Here is a 15,469-nt window from a genome sequence, read left to right on the forward strand (position 1 = left end):
ACTAGTGTCACTGTGTCAGACTAAAGGAGCATGTCAGCTTGCAAAACCTGAAGTCTCACCCTAAGCCAGCTGGATGTGAAATGTTAAAGATTTGCTGAAAAGCCTCATACTTTCTTTCTCTTTTTACTAGTTTAGCCATTTTCCCTCTTGCATTATAAATGAAATTATAAGCAAGTAAAAAGCCTTTTTTTTAAGTTGACTGTAGTGCCTTTTAATTCTGCATGAAAACCCAACTGCTCCCTATGCCCTGCCCAACAGGTAGTTAAATAATCAGGCCCAGGTGGGCAAAACTGCCAGTTTGAATCCTTTTTTATTTCATTTTCTTTCTAATTAGTAGGCTTATCCAAAAAACACATACTAAATTCCTATGAGCTTGTACATGCTCAGCCATCTCCCAGGGTGTTTCTTAGTGCAGCAGCTATGGATGGAGTAGTCTTGACAGCATCCTTGCATTGTCTTCAGTGAGGGCAGCATCTCTCAGTATGGTGCCAAGAGCCATGTCCCCTTGGCACTAGCAGAGTGCTGCTCTTCTGCCTTGCCTCCTTCCTAACCGGAGATCCAACTCCCAAAGCTGCTTGAGGAAGCCGGAGTTGGGGCAGATCCCTCTGTGTGAACGCACAGTCTGAATTGCATCAGCAAGGGACATATCTTCACAGATCATTAAGAAAGCGAGGACAAGAGTTGCAGATCGACTGATTCCCATTCCGCAGTGAACTAGTACTTTGCCTGGAAAAAAGGAGAGAGAGATGGGATTATGCCAGGAGGCCAAATGGTGGGGTTTATTGTGCTGGAGCAGAGATGGAAGTGGTGCTGACACTGAGGCTAAGCGAGCCAGCCAGTGTGCTCAGCCCTGCAGAGCAGACCTGGGGCAGTGCTGGTTGGAGAACGATGCATTTTTTAATGGCTGAGAACAGAAAATTCGTAGCTGTATTCCAGGATCCATATTTGGGCTTATCTATCAGCCTGATGGCATGCCCCTCATCCTCCTGCCCAGCCTGCATCTATGGTGCCCCTGCACATGTGGTTTGGGGAGTGATGTGCTTGCTAGCAAAGTTTCAAGTTGTCATAATTGAAGGCCATGCTATGGGAAGCAGCCTTGGCGGGTTACTTCCTACCGGTAGGCCTGGAAACTTGGGATTTCAAAAGTGCTCAGGAGTGCTTGCTGTTATTACAGGAATACTCCTGTTTTTTTCCCCAAGCTCTTTTTAATTCTTTGCTTAGGGTAGTAATGCTTTATGCTTTCTGAGGGTGCTCACTGCTGCCCAGACCTTGTTGGAATTGTGTGCCATTAAGAACCGTTCCTCTTTGTATATGCTATTTGCATCAGCTCATGGATTTTTATTTTTATAGCTTACCCGGTACATCTCTAGTCACTATGCTTCCCTAATGCCTAATGATCACCTAATCCCTTCTGTATTAGGTGATCACTAGAGAAACAATTCATGACATGCCTCCAGTTCCCCAGAGATTTCAGTGTGAGGTCTGGAACTTCATTAAGAGTAATACCATGAGTCCTCCCATGTTGCTGTGAGCGAGCTTCAGGGAAGACCTTCCAGGGATGTAAGAGTATATCTCCCTCCTTCTGTCTCCTTTGCTTTCCTTTTTTCTGCTGTGATTGCTTATGGAAGCAGCCTGAGAAATGCAGTTCTCTATCATGACTGCTTCCTGGTGTCTAATGTGTGTCTGACCCGTGCTGGAAGGAGGTAAACACTTTTTAAAATGGTCTTATGTGAAATTAAAGGAAGTTTTGTCAGAAGAAAAGATCAAGTTTGTAGTTCTTTCCCTCTGCATGTGAACAAAGATCTCATTCTGGAACATGAAAACCTGCATCTTGTACACGTTGTGAAATGATTCAAGCTTCACAAAAAGGTATGATCCAATGAGAAATCTTTAATTGGAAAAAAGAGAGTTCTGATTTTTGGCTCAATTATAGCCATGCCTGAAAAAACTCTTTCCTTTCTGCAGTCACATCTAGGCTTTTCACAGAGCCCATAGCTCAGCAATTGGGCGTTATTAAACTAACAGAGACTAGACTCAGGTTTGAACTTCTGACCACCTAATGGACAGTTCTGTCACCCATTAAGGCAGCTGAATGAAAATGTTGCTGTCTTAGCATGGAGACGCCAGGGCCCTTTTGACTGGCAATCTTCCCTAGTCTGAAACAAAGATTTTCTGCCTTTTTTTTTTTAATCTTTATTTTTTTAGCCTGTCACATTTGTGGTCTCTCATTTACCAGCTGTAAAGCTGCAGCAAATGCAATTTAACAACAACACAATTTATATCCAGAAAAAAATGAAAATCGGTAATAATCATCCCAGGTTGTTTTTTTCCCTTTGGACATGGAATAAAGGGTCTCAGAAGCTGCTTCTCTCTAAAATGTGAGGAAGGGTTCAAAGAATGGGTAGTTTTTCTGGGCTAATTCCTTGTTTTGTTTGTGCTTACAGCATCTTAATTTCTCTATTAGCAGTGAGTGAGACAAAAATACCCTTGTTGGATGATAAGCCTAGATCCAGCCAAAACCCTCAGACTGATTGCCCCCATCTTCCTGGGTGTTAATTCTGGGTACTTTGTGCCCAGCTTTTAATCTTAAATCCCATTTTGTTTGTGACAGAGTATTTATTTAGCAACTGCTCCAGTTCTGACTAATGATGATGGCATAGCCACATGCTCAGAGAGCACGAGCATGTGTTGTGAAAACCTGCTCTGGCCAGCAGGTTGAGGGAAGTGTTGAATTCCACAATGTATGTGACACAGCCACCTTTCATTATCCTGGCATGAGAAATCTGAGCTCAGCCCTAAAGATAGACATGTCTTCAGTAGAAATAAAGGGACAAATATAGTCACCAAGGAAGCAGCGAAAACAGCTCTGTGATAGCAGACTGGACTGGGTGTCAAAACCTTTGGGGGAAGGAAAAGGGGTTTCCAACATCATGTCAGTTTTGCAGAATTAGAAGATCAAGTGATTTCTGTTTGTGTTTTCCTATTCAGATACAGCTTCACAGGATTTTACTGAGATACAATTTACTGCCATTAACTCCATGGGGATTCTTGGAAGTGAAGTCCTACTTTTCATGGCAGTGTGGAGAAAAGCTTTGCACCCCTGCTAAAGATAATGCTAATTTGAATTTTCACTAGACTTTTTTTCAGTGTGCTTTCAATGTTTTTCATTAGCCTTCACATCAGCCTCGTGGGATATGGATGCCGAATTACCTTCCCCAGAGGAGGCACTTCAGACCCAAATAACCCAGTCCTGAGATTTTCCTGGTAAAGAAACCAGGAGCAGAATGTCTCTTTGACAAATACTGTGAATAGGGCTGAGACCAAAAAGTCTTTGGAAAATGCATGCTTCACTAGTCTGCAGTAGGCCTGACTGCAACATAGTGCCAGGGGCTGGTCTGAAAATTTCTAAGCTACCCACACTCTACAACTGCACCAGGAAGGGAGGGGAGACAAAGAAAAAACAACCAGAAAGGGATGGTCTTGATGTTGGATTTGATTTTGAGTCAGTAAATATTTCAAAATTGAATCTGTTTGGCTGGAAATTGGACAGGGGACAGGACACTTGTCCTGAACCTCATTTCTGTAAAGTTGTTGGGTCCATTTTTTTTCCACCCAGATGGAGCTTTCTGCCTTGGGAAATGCTCAGCACCACCTGCAGTCTGGAACTGAAGATGGAGCTGAGTACAGATAAGGATGCTGCTGCTGAGTGTTTTTGTTAGGGGCACAGAAAGCAGAATAAATTCCAAGCCCCTGCTTGTATAGGCTGGCTCTCTAATGGTTTATATCTAGCTCTGTATCTGGGAGCAGGAGGTGGTGAGTAAGAGCACACTGAATTTTCTTCCTTGCATCTCTAGCTTATCTTCACTTCAGGAGAGTTGTCCTAGATCAACACCTGGACAAGCCCCAACTATTGACCTTGAATCTTATCTGCATGGCTCTCTAAGACACTGGTTCCCATGAGGATGCAGGTATATTATCTTTTTCACACGTGCAGAATCTATTCCACATTGTTAGCCTTTGTTTCACCATGCACAGAGGTTACAATAAATGCTGGTACACTGACAATAAAATGACTGTTTGTTACAGATAAATCAGTCATGTGAAATGATTTAATTAATGTAAAATTGCTCTAATGAAAGCAGATTTGAATTTACTATGTGATTATTTGTAGCAAACAAACTGAATGTTAAACTTGAGTCAGGAAACAAAAGCTGTGTTGCTGTTTGGTTCTGTTTACAGGCTCAGGCCCTTGTCTCTTAGCAGTATCTGTAAATGGGTTAAGTGGCACTCTGAACCCACCATGATATACTGCATTTGACGAGCGCCTGAAGCATGTCTGCACCATGTGGGCTGTCTGCAGTGGGCTTGGTAACATGTGTGGCATCAGCCTCTCATGGGAGGCTCGGGTTCCCGGGTGGCTGCTGGACCACAGCCTGGGAAAGCAGCATTCGCAGAGGCAGTCGTGGTGCATACCCCTGTCATGGGGTGGGCAAGGAAGTTATAACCACATCTTCTGTACCACACAATCTATGCCGCGAGCATAGCATTCTCCAACTGTGCCTTCCCTGTCCCCATTTGTTTTAACATACAGTGCAAAGAGAAGTAGGACTGATCCCACATTAGAGGGCCATGTTGCAACCTTCTCTCTGAGCGTGTAACAGGATCCCTTAGGAATAATGGGATTAACTAAAGAGAAGTGGGGGCACTTAGCTTCTGCCATTATTAAATCTTGCAATCCTTACTTGAAATTTTGCATCGCGCATCTCAAGCTGCATTTAGCAGAGGCAGACAATAACTGTCATCTGCCTGGGATTTGTGCAGAACAATAACACTTGGTTTTTAACAACGGATTATGGATATTATATCCAGCTCATGCCTGCTGTAACTCCACTGACATCAAAGGGTTTGCACTAGGGATAAAGTTTGCACATTCAAGTTTGTTGGCCAAATTCAAGTTGGGAAATTCAATGTTGTTGAACAAATCAGTCATTAAAAAGCATAATATCTTATTGTTCTTTTGCACTCATCATTAACTGAGCTAAATGTCCTGAGCTAGCCTTTGCTTTATTGCAGCATGGATTCGATTTGGCATAAGACCAGGCTTGAGATCTGTCATCTGGAGTGAGCACCCCAGCTACCCTCATTCCATTGAATCCAGCAGAATTATGCTGCTCACCAGGAGGAGAGCTCAGGTGGGCTGGAGGGCCCCAGGGGCTCTTCCTGCTCCACTGTGGTTTTCTCATCTCCTGTTACCTTTTAGCCACCATCCTGTAGCCAGGTGCAGAATCAATTGTCTTTTTCTTGATTATTCAAGTGTCTATTGTGTCACAGCTGAAAATAGCAAGCAGCCTACAGAGAGATCTAAGTGGTGCCGTGTCCCTTCTTCCTACGCCTCCTGGAACAGGTAAGGGCTGTCATCTGCTGGAGTGTGGGAGGTCAAACTGATGTATGTGATGCTCCTGCAGCAGAGTCAAGAGAGGGGAGCCTTCTTCTCCTAAGTTAAGGTTCTTTCATAATCACCACCACCAAGAAGGCAGCAGGAGAGGAAGGCTGGCTTTTGATTTTCTTTGGTGAAGTGGAAGAAGGAGATGCCTCTGAGAGGGTTTGCCATTTCAGGAATTTAATGGACGATTTTAACTTGCCTGTTGTAAACATGTCCGAAGGTCAGTAAAAGGAGAAGCTGTCTACTTCAGAATCTGTCTCTCTGGATGGTGTTAGTTTAATAATTTTCATGGTGTGCTTTCATGTATGCTCTCAAGTTCTCTCTCCCTCCCTCTTCCACTAGACTTTACCAAACCCTCCTAATTTAAGCTTAGGTTTAGCTGCGCTCCAGAAAAAAAGCAGGTTGTACAGACGGCCGTGCAAAATGGCAAGATTGATATTCAAGTTGTTGCCCCTTGAGCATGAGCATGAGGGAGAAGGCCAGTACTTCCCTGTCTGTGATTTCCTTGCAGAGAAGAGGGCAGATTGAGTATCTGCTTGCTCTTGGCTGGGCCTTCCCAAACAGCTCCGTTAGGTGGGCAAAGGAACAGCAGGGCTGTGCTGAAGGAAAGGCAGCCAAGGAAGCAGGTTTCATAAAATAATGATTATATGGTATGGCTGCAATTGTAGTGCATGTATTTCTTAGTCTGTATCACAAAGATGATGAAGGAAGTCATTCAGGGTATGAGGCAGCCACTAACCACTGTAAAGGAATAACTCCCAATCAGGAGCATGTGGGTTCGTGCTCCTCTGCTTCCTTTTGCTCATGCTCTGGCATCCAGGTTTGAAGAAATTCCCTTAAAAAAAAATTCCTTATATCACCAAAGACACATTCTGTTCAGCTAAGCTGGAAATATACAATAAATCTGACCAAGCTGTTTTCTGGACTTCTGGTATAAGGCATCAGATTTTTCCTTCAAGTGCGATAGGAGTAATGATTCTTACTTAATTCTAACAAGTATTTGATTCATAGTTTTAAGTATGCTTGTGCCTCATACAGTCTTAACTTTGACTTATCCTCCCAGGTGAAAAAGATAATATAATTGCATTAAAAAAAATGTTAAATTTGTTTGTAATAGTTAAGAAGCAGTTTTAAATGACTTCTCAATCAAACAGAAGTACCTTGTTACATCCTGAATTTAATATGAACAGGCCTCTTGTCACCTGGTATCATTTTTTGTTCAGCATCACTCCTTATAATAAATGCTATTTTTTCTTTTCTTCTAAATGATGTGAGTAACAGTCCCCTCCCTGTCTCATCCCTGCACAGGTCATGGGTATTTAGCTGCTAAATTTCTGTAGCTCAGAAAATTATGCTTCCAGAACATCTTGTTTATATATTTTCTAAACTGTTGCACTTCCTTAAAATGATGAATGTCAGCAACAGCTGGACTATGTATGATTGAATTTCACCTTGTCTCCATTCCGAGAACCCTGCTTCCATATGGAGTTCAGTAAAGTAATATCTAAAAGCAGGGAAGTAGGGATAAATATGCCTTGAGCCCTAACTTCTTCTGCACTCATAACTTCCAGTATTTGGCAACCATCTTGCCAAGGACTGGTTTTGTTTGCTTTTGTGGCCACCAGGATTCATCTGGGTTTTCTGTCTTTTATCAATTGATTTGGAACATTTTTTTTCTTACACATGCATTAATAGATTTGGATCTTACCTTTCTCTGGAGCACCAACAATCATTTCTTCAGTTGCAAATAGCAATAGAAATGGGTGCAGATCCAAGTTCCCCAAACATGTTAGTGGTTTTGAAATCCAAATGTAGCCCTCAGTTGCATAAAGGCAAATACTGTCTAATGGGATGGATTAAGCCCTCCAAACAGCAGTAAAAGCTGAGGCATCTAGCACAGAGGCACACTATTTTTCACTATTGTGTCTCCCTTTCCTAGCTTGTGTGGTATGGATCGGCTCTGCTAGTTGCACATGATTAACCTGGGTAGCTAGTGGTTTAGGACTCTCATTGATTTTGAAGCTCACCATGATGCAAGCAAAACAGTTTGAGTGCACAGCTGTTCTCTTAATAAATCATGTCTGAGTGGGTATCTGTACAGTTTTGAGACACAGTGGAGACTTTTGTCAAGGTTTGTCCTTAATAATAAGATCCCCCACTACCTCCAGGCCTCTGGTATTGTACTTGGCCTGTGTTTAGCAAGTCCAAGGCTTTTGCAGGCTATTTTCCTATTCCAAGGTTATATGCTCTCTAGCAATAGCATTATCTCCTGGCTGGTGGTGTTGCTTAGGTCCTCTTCTACAGGACTGCTTCCCAGCAAGTTCTGCCCTATCCTGTGTTTGCGGGACTTGCACAGCATTATAGTTGACTCTTATTCAAGTGTGATACTTGCCCTTCTCTTTTTACCCCATCCTAGCCTATATTTTAAACCCCATCACTACTTTGAAAAGATCAACTCTATGTGTCTCCTCCCAGGTCAGTGTTTCCCTAGAGATAATAAAACATACTTGCTATTTTGGTGGGGTTTTTTTGCTAAGCAATAGCACTAGGCATATGGAAAGCCCCTTCGAAAGCCTTGTCAGTGCATCCTTCCTTGTTTCAGGGGAGCAAGGGAACTTCCACTCTGTGGCAGTTCAGGAGGCAGGTGTGATGCTAATTTGGGAGATCCCCAAACGAAGGTATTCTTACCTGTATCTGCAGGTGGTTATGCCAAATACTGTTTGATAACTTGCCCTACATGGCTGCTATGCAGAAGATACACAACATGCACAGATGGTCTAGTTACCTCTTGGGGAATTCAGCGCTGCTTTTATGTGTTGAGCAACTGGGTAGAAGTAAATGCTGAGATCAAAGTTTGGGTTGTCCTCCGCTTCTACTCCATAGTAATCCACAGGCAGGTCTTTGTAGAACTCGGGTCCAGTGTCGATGTGAGATCGCCTGGCAACGGCATTCACAACATGGGAGATGCCCATTCGGCTCAGCTGCTCTTTGTCACGAGCGATGTGCCTGGAAGAAAGACAGTTGGTTATATTCACCCGCTGCATGACGAAGGGTAGAACATGCTGCTGATAGTGCAGTTTGTTACAAACTGCATGAAGCTCTAGTGGCTATTTTCTGACAGGTTCATCAGGTCCAAACAGTCCACCAAAACGGTTCAAGATGGAAATGACCCATTAGGAAATTGATTTTCAGATTTCCTGTGGTTTTCTCCCAAACGCCAGTTTAGGTGGCTCTTCTCAACTGATGAAAAATAAAAAGGTGCTGGTGCTTGTGATATTTCTCCATAAGCCAAGAGTTTTCTGGTTTGCCTTCTCAACAACTCACCTCTGCTGAGCATCCATCAGTTCAGGGGACTGATGCCATCTGTTAGTGTGAGGAGAAATGAGGCTGAACTTGTTTTACCTGCCTCTGGCATGATGGCCTTGAGTACCGGTGCCATGGCCCCACTAGGCTTTTGTAGTGTGGGACTTCTGTACTAATGGAGGAGGAGAAATCTGGAGAGGAAATACTCTTTTCAGATAGGATGCCTTTTCTCTGTGCTACAGCATCCTATGCACAGTCCAGGCTTGCTCAACACTTGGACTTACTTTCTACAGAGTGAAAGACTCGGGGGGGGGGGGGGGTTTGGGGGTGAAGTGAAGGAGAATTGGGTTGGAATTAAGAGTTGCATTAACACCTTCAACCCTTCCCTCTCTCTTACAGGTCTCCCAGGTAAAGGTTTGGCCAGACTTCATCCACGTGCCCTGTGGAGGGGATGTGTTTCCAGAGCAGGCACCGCAGCTCCTCCAGGGACAGCGTTCCAGGATGGCTCCAGCTGCCAGGCGTCCGGCTTGAGGTACTCCTTATCCTGGGGTGCAGCAAGTCCCCGCTGCACAGGGTGTACCAGGCCATCCTGAAGGGTGGAGGGCAGACATTCACCGCAAGCCAGAGGCATCTCTGAGATGGCCCTCTCTTCCTCTCGCCTTCCCCTATCCCCTCACAAAGCTTGCCCACAGTCACAGTGGCTCACAGCAAGTGAGAGGGCAACCTCAGGGGCTGATAGTGTCTTTCTCTTGTACATTGACAGCTTATCACAGTAGAGGCCACAGCTGGACTTGGGAATACTGTTGCAATCTAAACAATGACAATCCAGTGGCTCATAGTCCCATGCTGTGATTTCAGTGCCTGTGCTTCTAAAGTAAGGTTTTACATTATTATGGTAAATTGGAAGCGAAAGCTTTTGCAAACCATGAGGCTCAAGGCCTAAGGCGGCTTATTTTGACCTGACTGCCCAACTTCTCTTTCTAGGTATGACAAACTCTTGATTAAAAGTTCATTATTATATTTTTAAAGATTATATTTTTTATAGGAAGTGGGAAAGTTCATACTATGTGGAATTGTAGACACTGTTGTTATTGCAGTGGAGCAGCCCAGCCCTTGATATGCCAGTGTGAGTTCTGCTTTCCTGTAGAAAGAGGTAATGCTGCAGGAAATGTTGGGTAAATGCAGCTACAAATGTAGCATTTGGTCATGAAAAATCTTACTCACTGGTACGCTCTTAGTTGTCAGCTTCAACAGGGAAACTCTGTAAGGAGTATTTTGATTCTTTCCAGTAGCAGTTACCAGTCATATTTGTCCTCATGAACAATGTTCATTGTAGGAAAAGATCTACATGAGTAAGTTACAGTGATTCCAGCTGCCATTCATATGAGCATTAACCTGTTCACAGGTTGTTTCATTTGCTCTCCTCTCTGCCCCCTCCAAGAGCAATCCCATTTCTGATCTTGAAATAAGTGCTTCAGTTACAAGGAAAACCACTTTTTTAGGCTTCAGTTTATGTCTGTTCCCATGTGGGACATTTCTTTTGAAATAGTAGTTCCTTGTGTTACATACAGATTTGAACTGCTGGGAGGATTTTTTAAGAGGGGAATAGAAATTCTATTTTTACCAGAGTTCTGTTTTAAGAAAGCATTTCTTCTTCTATGTTCTAAACATTAGTCAAGCATCTGCATTACAGAGATATTAGGAAGTCTGTCAACTCATGCAGCTTTAGAACAGAAGCATCTGTTTAGGACATAGGTGAAGTTGTAGCCACTGAATCAAAGTCTTGCTCTGGAACTGTCTACTTGAATGACTTTTGCATAAACAATTAGAGGGATGGTTTGGGGTAGAACAGTCCAGGACAGCAAACCTGAAATCTTCCATCTTTTTGCTGAACATCTCTATCATGTTCAAGCACTCCTACTGACAATTTCTTTCCAAACACTACTGTGGTGAAAGGTTTTCCTGGTTTCCCATCAAGGTACGTTCACTAGCCCAAAGTTCACCTTTTGGTGTAATTTTGTCTAAAAATACTTGGGTTTGCATGCACAGACAGGGAGAAAGTAGCCTGCCCTGGCAGCTCATTGCACCTTTATACCAATGCATAGTTTTGCTGAAAGAGAAATGGAGCAACCAAGTCCCTGAAATGCTCACAGAAATGGAGGGAAGCGGTGGCTGTCTTGTCAGTGTTAGGCCACTGAATGCTGACTAGAAGCCACCCTTCTGCCATACACTGGGGGTGGTTTGCCTTGCGGCCCAGCTGCCAAGAGGGACTCTGCTGTTTTGGTATACCTTGCTCTGCTACCTTCCCAGGCAGCCTTGTCCTCTTAAATACAGTAAACTTTCACCAAATAATGATGTTCCCAGGATAGTTTTGTATTACTTGTATTACAAAAAGCTCTACTGTGAAATGTGCTTGCCTCCCAAATGTGCATATCTCCTCCAGTGTCAACTTTTACTGTGAAAACGAAAGCAGATGTTCTTGCCCATTTTGGATGGCTTTATACAAGAGGAGGCATGGAGGAATTCCCATACTGGAATGGACATCTCCTATTGATTTTGGTAGCTGATTTCACACTCACCACCCCAGTTCTACTGTGTCTGTAATCTCAGGCATGATTTCTCTGATCCCATATAGGAAGTCTGCAGCAGAAATGGGACTTGCATTTCCTGTGTCCTGTCTGTAAGGCCGTCTGCGAGTTCCTTAAATACTTTCAAGAATAACAGCCTCCTTCCCACCTCGTAATATCTGCAGCAAATATTCCCCTTTTTGATGTATCTATCTCATTCCTTGCAGTGTGGCTAATGACCACTCTAGGGCAGGCACTTACTCCCAACAAAACTGCTTTCAATTGTTTTGGGTTTTTCTCTTATTTAGTACTCACCCTCTCCGCCATATAAATACTTTGATTTTCGGGACTGAAGGCTGCTGTCAGCCTTGTTTTCCTAAGCCTCATGGGAGTGGAGAAACACTTTTATGGGTACTGCCCAAAAGCCCTGGTAATGTTGTGTCTTTCAGCTGGGGAGGGACAGGCAGCAACTTACTCGCCCTGCCCTTGTGGGAGCTGTGCTCTCCAGGTCCATAACTCCATCCCTGTAACAGCTGGATGGACAACTGAGGTACAGCACACCTTGGGAAAAGCGCTTCTTCAGAGTTGTTGGGGGTTTTTGTTTGTTTGTTGGATATTGAAAGTTGTAGAATTACGGTCTTCGTAAGACAGGTGTGCTTCTTGGAATTGTCTTTAGATGACTTTCAGGTTGTGCTCACATTGATCTTGTATTATAGCTGAGAAGTTTACTCCTGTTGAAACACAGACATGAACTGCTGATGCCGTGTACAAAACATCTAATCTGCATTCTGGTCACATTATTTTTATTCGTGGAGAATAGCATCAGTTCATGTAAACTCTGTCCAATAAAAAGGAAGGACTGGGGTTCAGATTTCAAATGTGAAATAATTGGAACTAACAGGCTGTGAATGATTCAAAAGCAGAAAAGTCTCTGTAGGACTATTCAACTAATATGTTGAATAATGAATACACTGAAAAAAATAATAGCTTTCCATAGAAAATTCACAGACATGAAAACAAGGCAATTTTTTCCTGAGTAAATGACTGCTCAGTTCTAACACCAGCTTAATGTTTTAACTCACTAAATTTATACATGCAAGTGTCATTTACTGAAATGCACATATTTAAGGAAAACAATGCTACGATTAAAATTTTGTGTAATGTTTTATAAGGAGCATGAATAGATTAAAACAAATTAGTGTGAAAGGAAAATAATTATATGTAATAATGTGGTTGTTCTTCATTTTTAAATATGTTTTTAATGATCTCAGCTCAATTCCTCTATACCCACGTTTTGTAAGGGATCTGTTTCTGTGATGTGTGTCGTATGAATGAGCAATACAATTTTAAAATGCCAGTTTCTGAATGATATTCATATGAAATGTTCCTGATCTTTGCCCTACTGGAGTCGTATTGCAGTAATTATTCAATCGTGTAGGAGAAATTTAACATTATATTTAGATTAATTTGGGATTGGTTTGTACTACAACTGTAATTGTATCTGAACTCTGTAATAGAATTTCCTTAATTATGACTAGCAGGAGAATAGCAATCAAAGAAGCCTATCACAGAGCAGAAGGTTGTTCTGCTGATCTACAGTGACCTAGAGTATGACACAGGCCATACATATCACTGTGCCATGCCTGCATCTGTAGCTGCCTTTCTGGAAGCCGGTTAGTGCCTTTGCTGTAGTTAGGCTATGAAAGCAGCCAGGTCAATGGTTCCTTATAGAGGAGACTAACACAAGAAGAAAGGAAAGTGGTCCTGTAAGAGGCCCCAGAGAGAATCTTCTTCCTGACTGTTCAGGCTTCTTCTCGTCCGAGCACTGAATGCCCCTGTGGATTGCATACACTGTGGACACCTTGGTTGTTTTTCAGTTTGTTCAGTGACTACAGCTTTATCCGTAAGTGCTGTTCAATGCTGTGCTTGAGGGAAGGGCCCCAGTATCTCAGTCCTTGGAAACATGTGCCACCTTTTATTCAACTTCTCCAACACCACAGTATTTAAACAAGAACAAACTCAAAAGTCAGTGTAATTTGACAGTTTGGCATTATACTGGTATGAGATTAAGCTGAGAGGATGGTGTGAAGGGTGAGATGGCACAACACAAAGCCCTGGAGTATGATGCTGTGGGAAGTCAGGAGGAAAAACCAACTCTTGTGTCTAGGACATTTAGTAGAAAGCTTTTATATTCTCTGCTTTTCCTTGCATTTTCTAATGCCAAGATAAAGGAGGGATTTGAGTATAATACAAGGATGTCAGTGCTTTCATTTCAATGATGTATTGAATATTTTAATCATCCTAGTCGTTGTATTGGCTTTTGTGTATAGGTAAAATATAGCCATTTTCCTCTGGCTTTAGTAAAAATACTTCTGAATTTTTAAATCCTGAGAACAATATGCTCTACATCCTGCTTTTCTCAAGCCAGTATGTGCTGTAACCTTGTCATCTCAGTGAAGGTATCAGTCTGACTGCACTTCAAATAGGCTGATTTGTGGTGGTAAAAGACCAGGCTGAAGCCCAGGGCTTGGCCAAAGTAGGTCATGTCAAGTTCATGCCTATCGTGCATTCAAAACCATAAATGCTTCTCAGAAAGCCTATCCCTTGGAAAGATTCCTCCAAGATAACATATGTTTTAGAGAGGGTTTGTGTTGCTACATCTCTGCACAAATGACAAGTATTACTGTCATCATTCTTTCTTCCTTGATGTTTAACCCGATAGTCTCGCTGGAACCATAATTTATCAATTGCTAGGAGCGTTCTAGGATATAGATGGTATGAATCAAATACAGCGATGACTGAGGTAGGGCTGGCTGGACTTGAAAGCTGAGATAGAGGCAGTTTTCATGGAGGCACGAAGTATTTGAGTAGCCAACTGTTTGTAAGAAAATCTCTCCAGCAGCTGGAGGATGTAATCTGAACAGCACTTCCAAATTTAGTAGGGGCTTCCAGACCCACAACTTTAACTCAGCTATACATTTAGGGTAAGGCACCCACTTGGTGTGACTTGGCAAAATCCATTTAGGTGGACTTCCTTCCTACAGACCATGATGCAGCTCCTGTGCTGAGGAGTAGACTAATCTCTGTATCAGGAAGCTTTGAGGAGCACAAGGAAACGCAACTATCTGATAGGGGGTTTTCCCCTCAGTATTGCATTGGTACCAAATTTTCTGCCCTAAGTGGAAGAGGGATCATGACACCTCTCCTCTGTCCAAGTAGAATTTTCCTCTGTGGGACATCCAAGCAAATCAAATTTCTGATGCAAAGCACTACTCAGATGTAAGGAAGAAATTAATCAGCCCATCCTGGTTCTCAAATATGCTGAACTTACCACAGCTTCCAATGATGTTCCAGGCTGCCAGGCCTCAGAAGCCTCAAAAATGTCTAATTTCTTCATAGCAAGTCTGTGGGCCAGCCAGCAGGGCTCAGACCTTACTTGACAGTCAAGGCAAGAGCCTTGACTCTTTCAGGATGTACATAGTCATGCCAGCCCCAAGGCAGGGTGGCCTCACTTTTGACTGTAACTGTAGTATAAAACATTCTCTTGTCATTAGCTGATTAGTACGCTTGTATTTGCCATCCATGTGTGTGGCTCCTGGTGGTGGCTGGACAGAAGCAGCCATCCTTTCATGTGCAGCAATGTTGTACCAAACGTGCAAAACCAGGCCACCTGCTGATTTTGCTCATTTTTCTTGGTCTTGCATGTATATTTATTTTATTCTTTAGCCACAGGAAATCCTCTCTATAGAGATATTGCCCACACTGCAGCTTTGACTGTGTAAGAGAAGGTAAAATTCTGGGCAGCTAAATGGCCTGACCCACCCCTTACTCATGGAATGCAAAACTAAGGGTTTTCTGGACAGAGTTGCATTTTTGTAACATAAATGGGCTCCTAATCATGTTTCTGAGGCAAGACAGAGAGGACACCATGCAGGGTAAGGGCACATGCAGTATGCTTTGCAGAAACTATGGCTGATAGGTAGTACCACCAGAAGAGTGCTGCAGATAAGAGGAGATGGCTCATCCACCCCAAGCTTTTCTGTGGCCTCTTTACCACTGAAGCTTGGTTGTATTTTGTTGCTGAATCGGACCTTTTATTTACTAGTTACAAATTTTACATGCCGTTTTAATAGTGTGCATTGTTAACTATTTAAAA

The 15,469-nt window shown here is 42.8% G+C and overlaps 1 protein-coding gene across 1 annotated transcript; it reads right to left on the reverse strand.

The window, feature by feature from the left end:
• Positions 1-239: 239 nt before the first annotated feature.
• LOC130602983 (dual specificity protein phosphatase 13-like) lies at positions 240-9,871 on the reverse strand. The gene is made up of 3 exons (XM_057416372.1): positions 9,144-9,871; positions 8,229-8,449; positions 240-726 (listed from the first exon to the last, which is right to left on the reverse strand). Exons 1-3 carry the CDS (start codon positions 9,332-9,334, stop codon positions 512-514), a joined length of 627 nt encoding a protein of 208 aa, XP_057272355.1. The 5' UTR covers positions 9,335-9,871; the 3' UTR covers positions 240-511.
• Positions 9,872-15,469: the final 5,598 nt, after the last annotated feature.

This window comes from Pezoporus wallicus, unplaced genomic scaffold (assembly GCF_028554395.1).
Source record: "Pezoporus wallicus isolate ANWC-B61680 ecotype Strahan unplaced genomic scaffold, APGP_CSIRO_Pwel_v1 contig_2012, whole genome shotgun sequence".
Lineage (NCBI taxonomy): Eukaryota > Metazoa > Chordata > Aves > Psittaciformes > Psittacidae > Pezoporus > Pezoporus wallicus.

Coding starts and splice junctions, on each gene's coding strand:
- LOC130602983 (XM_057416372.1), bottom strand. CDS start 9,334: ATGGCCTGGTACACCCTGTGCAGCGGGGACTTGCTGCACCCCAGGATA. Junction 8,450..9,143: donor AACCTTTACCTGGGAGACCT/GTAAGAGAGAGG, acceptor TCTTTCTTCCAG/GCACATCGCTCGTGACAAAG. Junction 727..8,228: donor AGCGCTGAATTCCCCAAGAG/GTAACTAGACCA, acceptor CCTTTTTTCCAG/GCAAAGTACTAGTTCACTGC.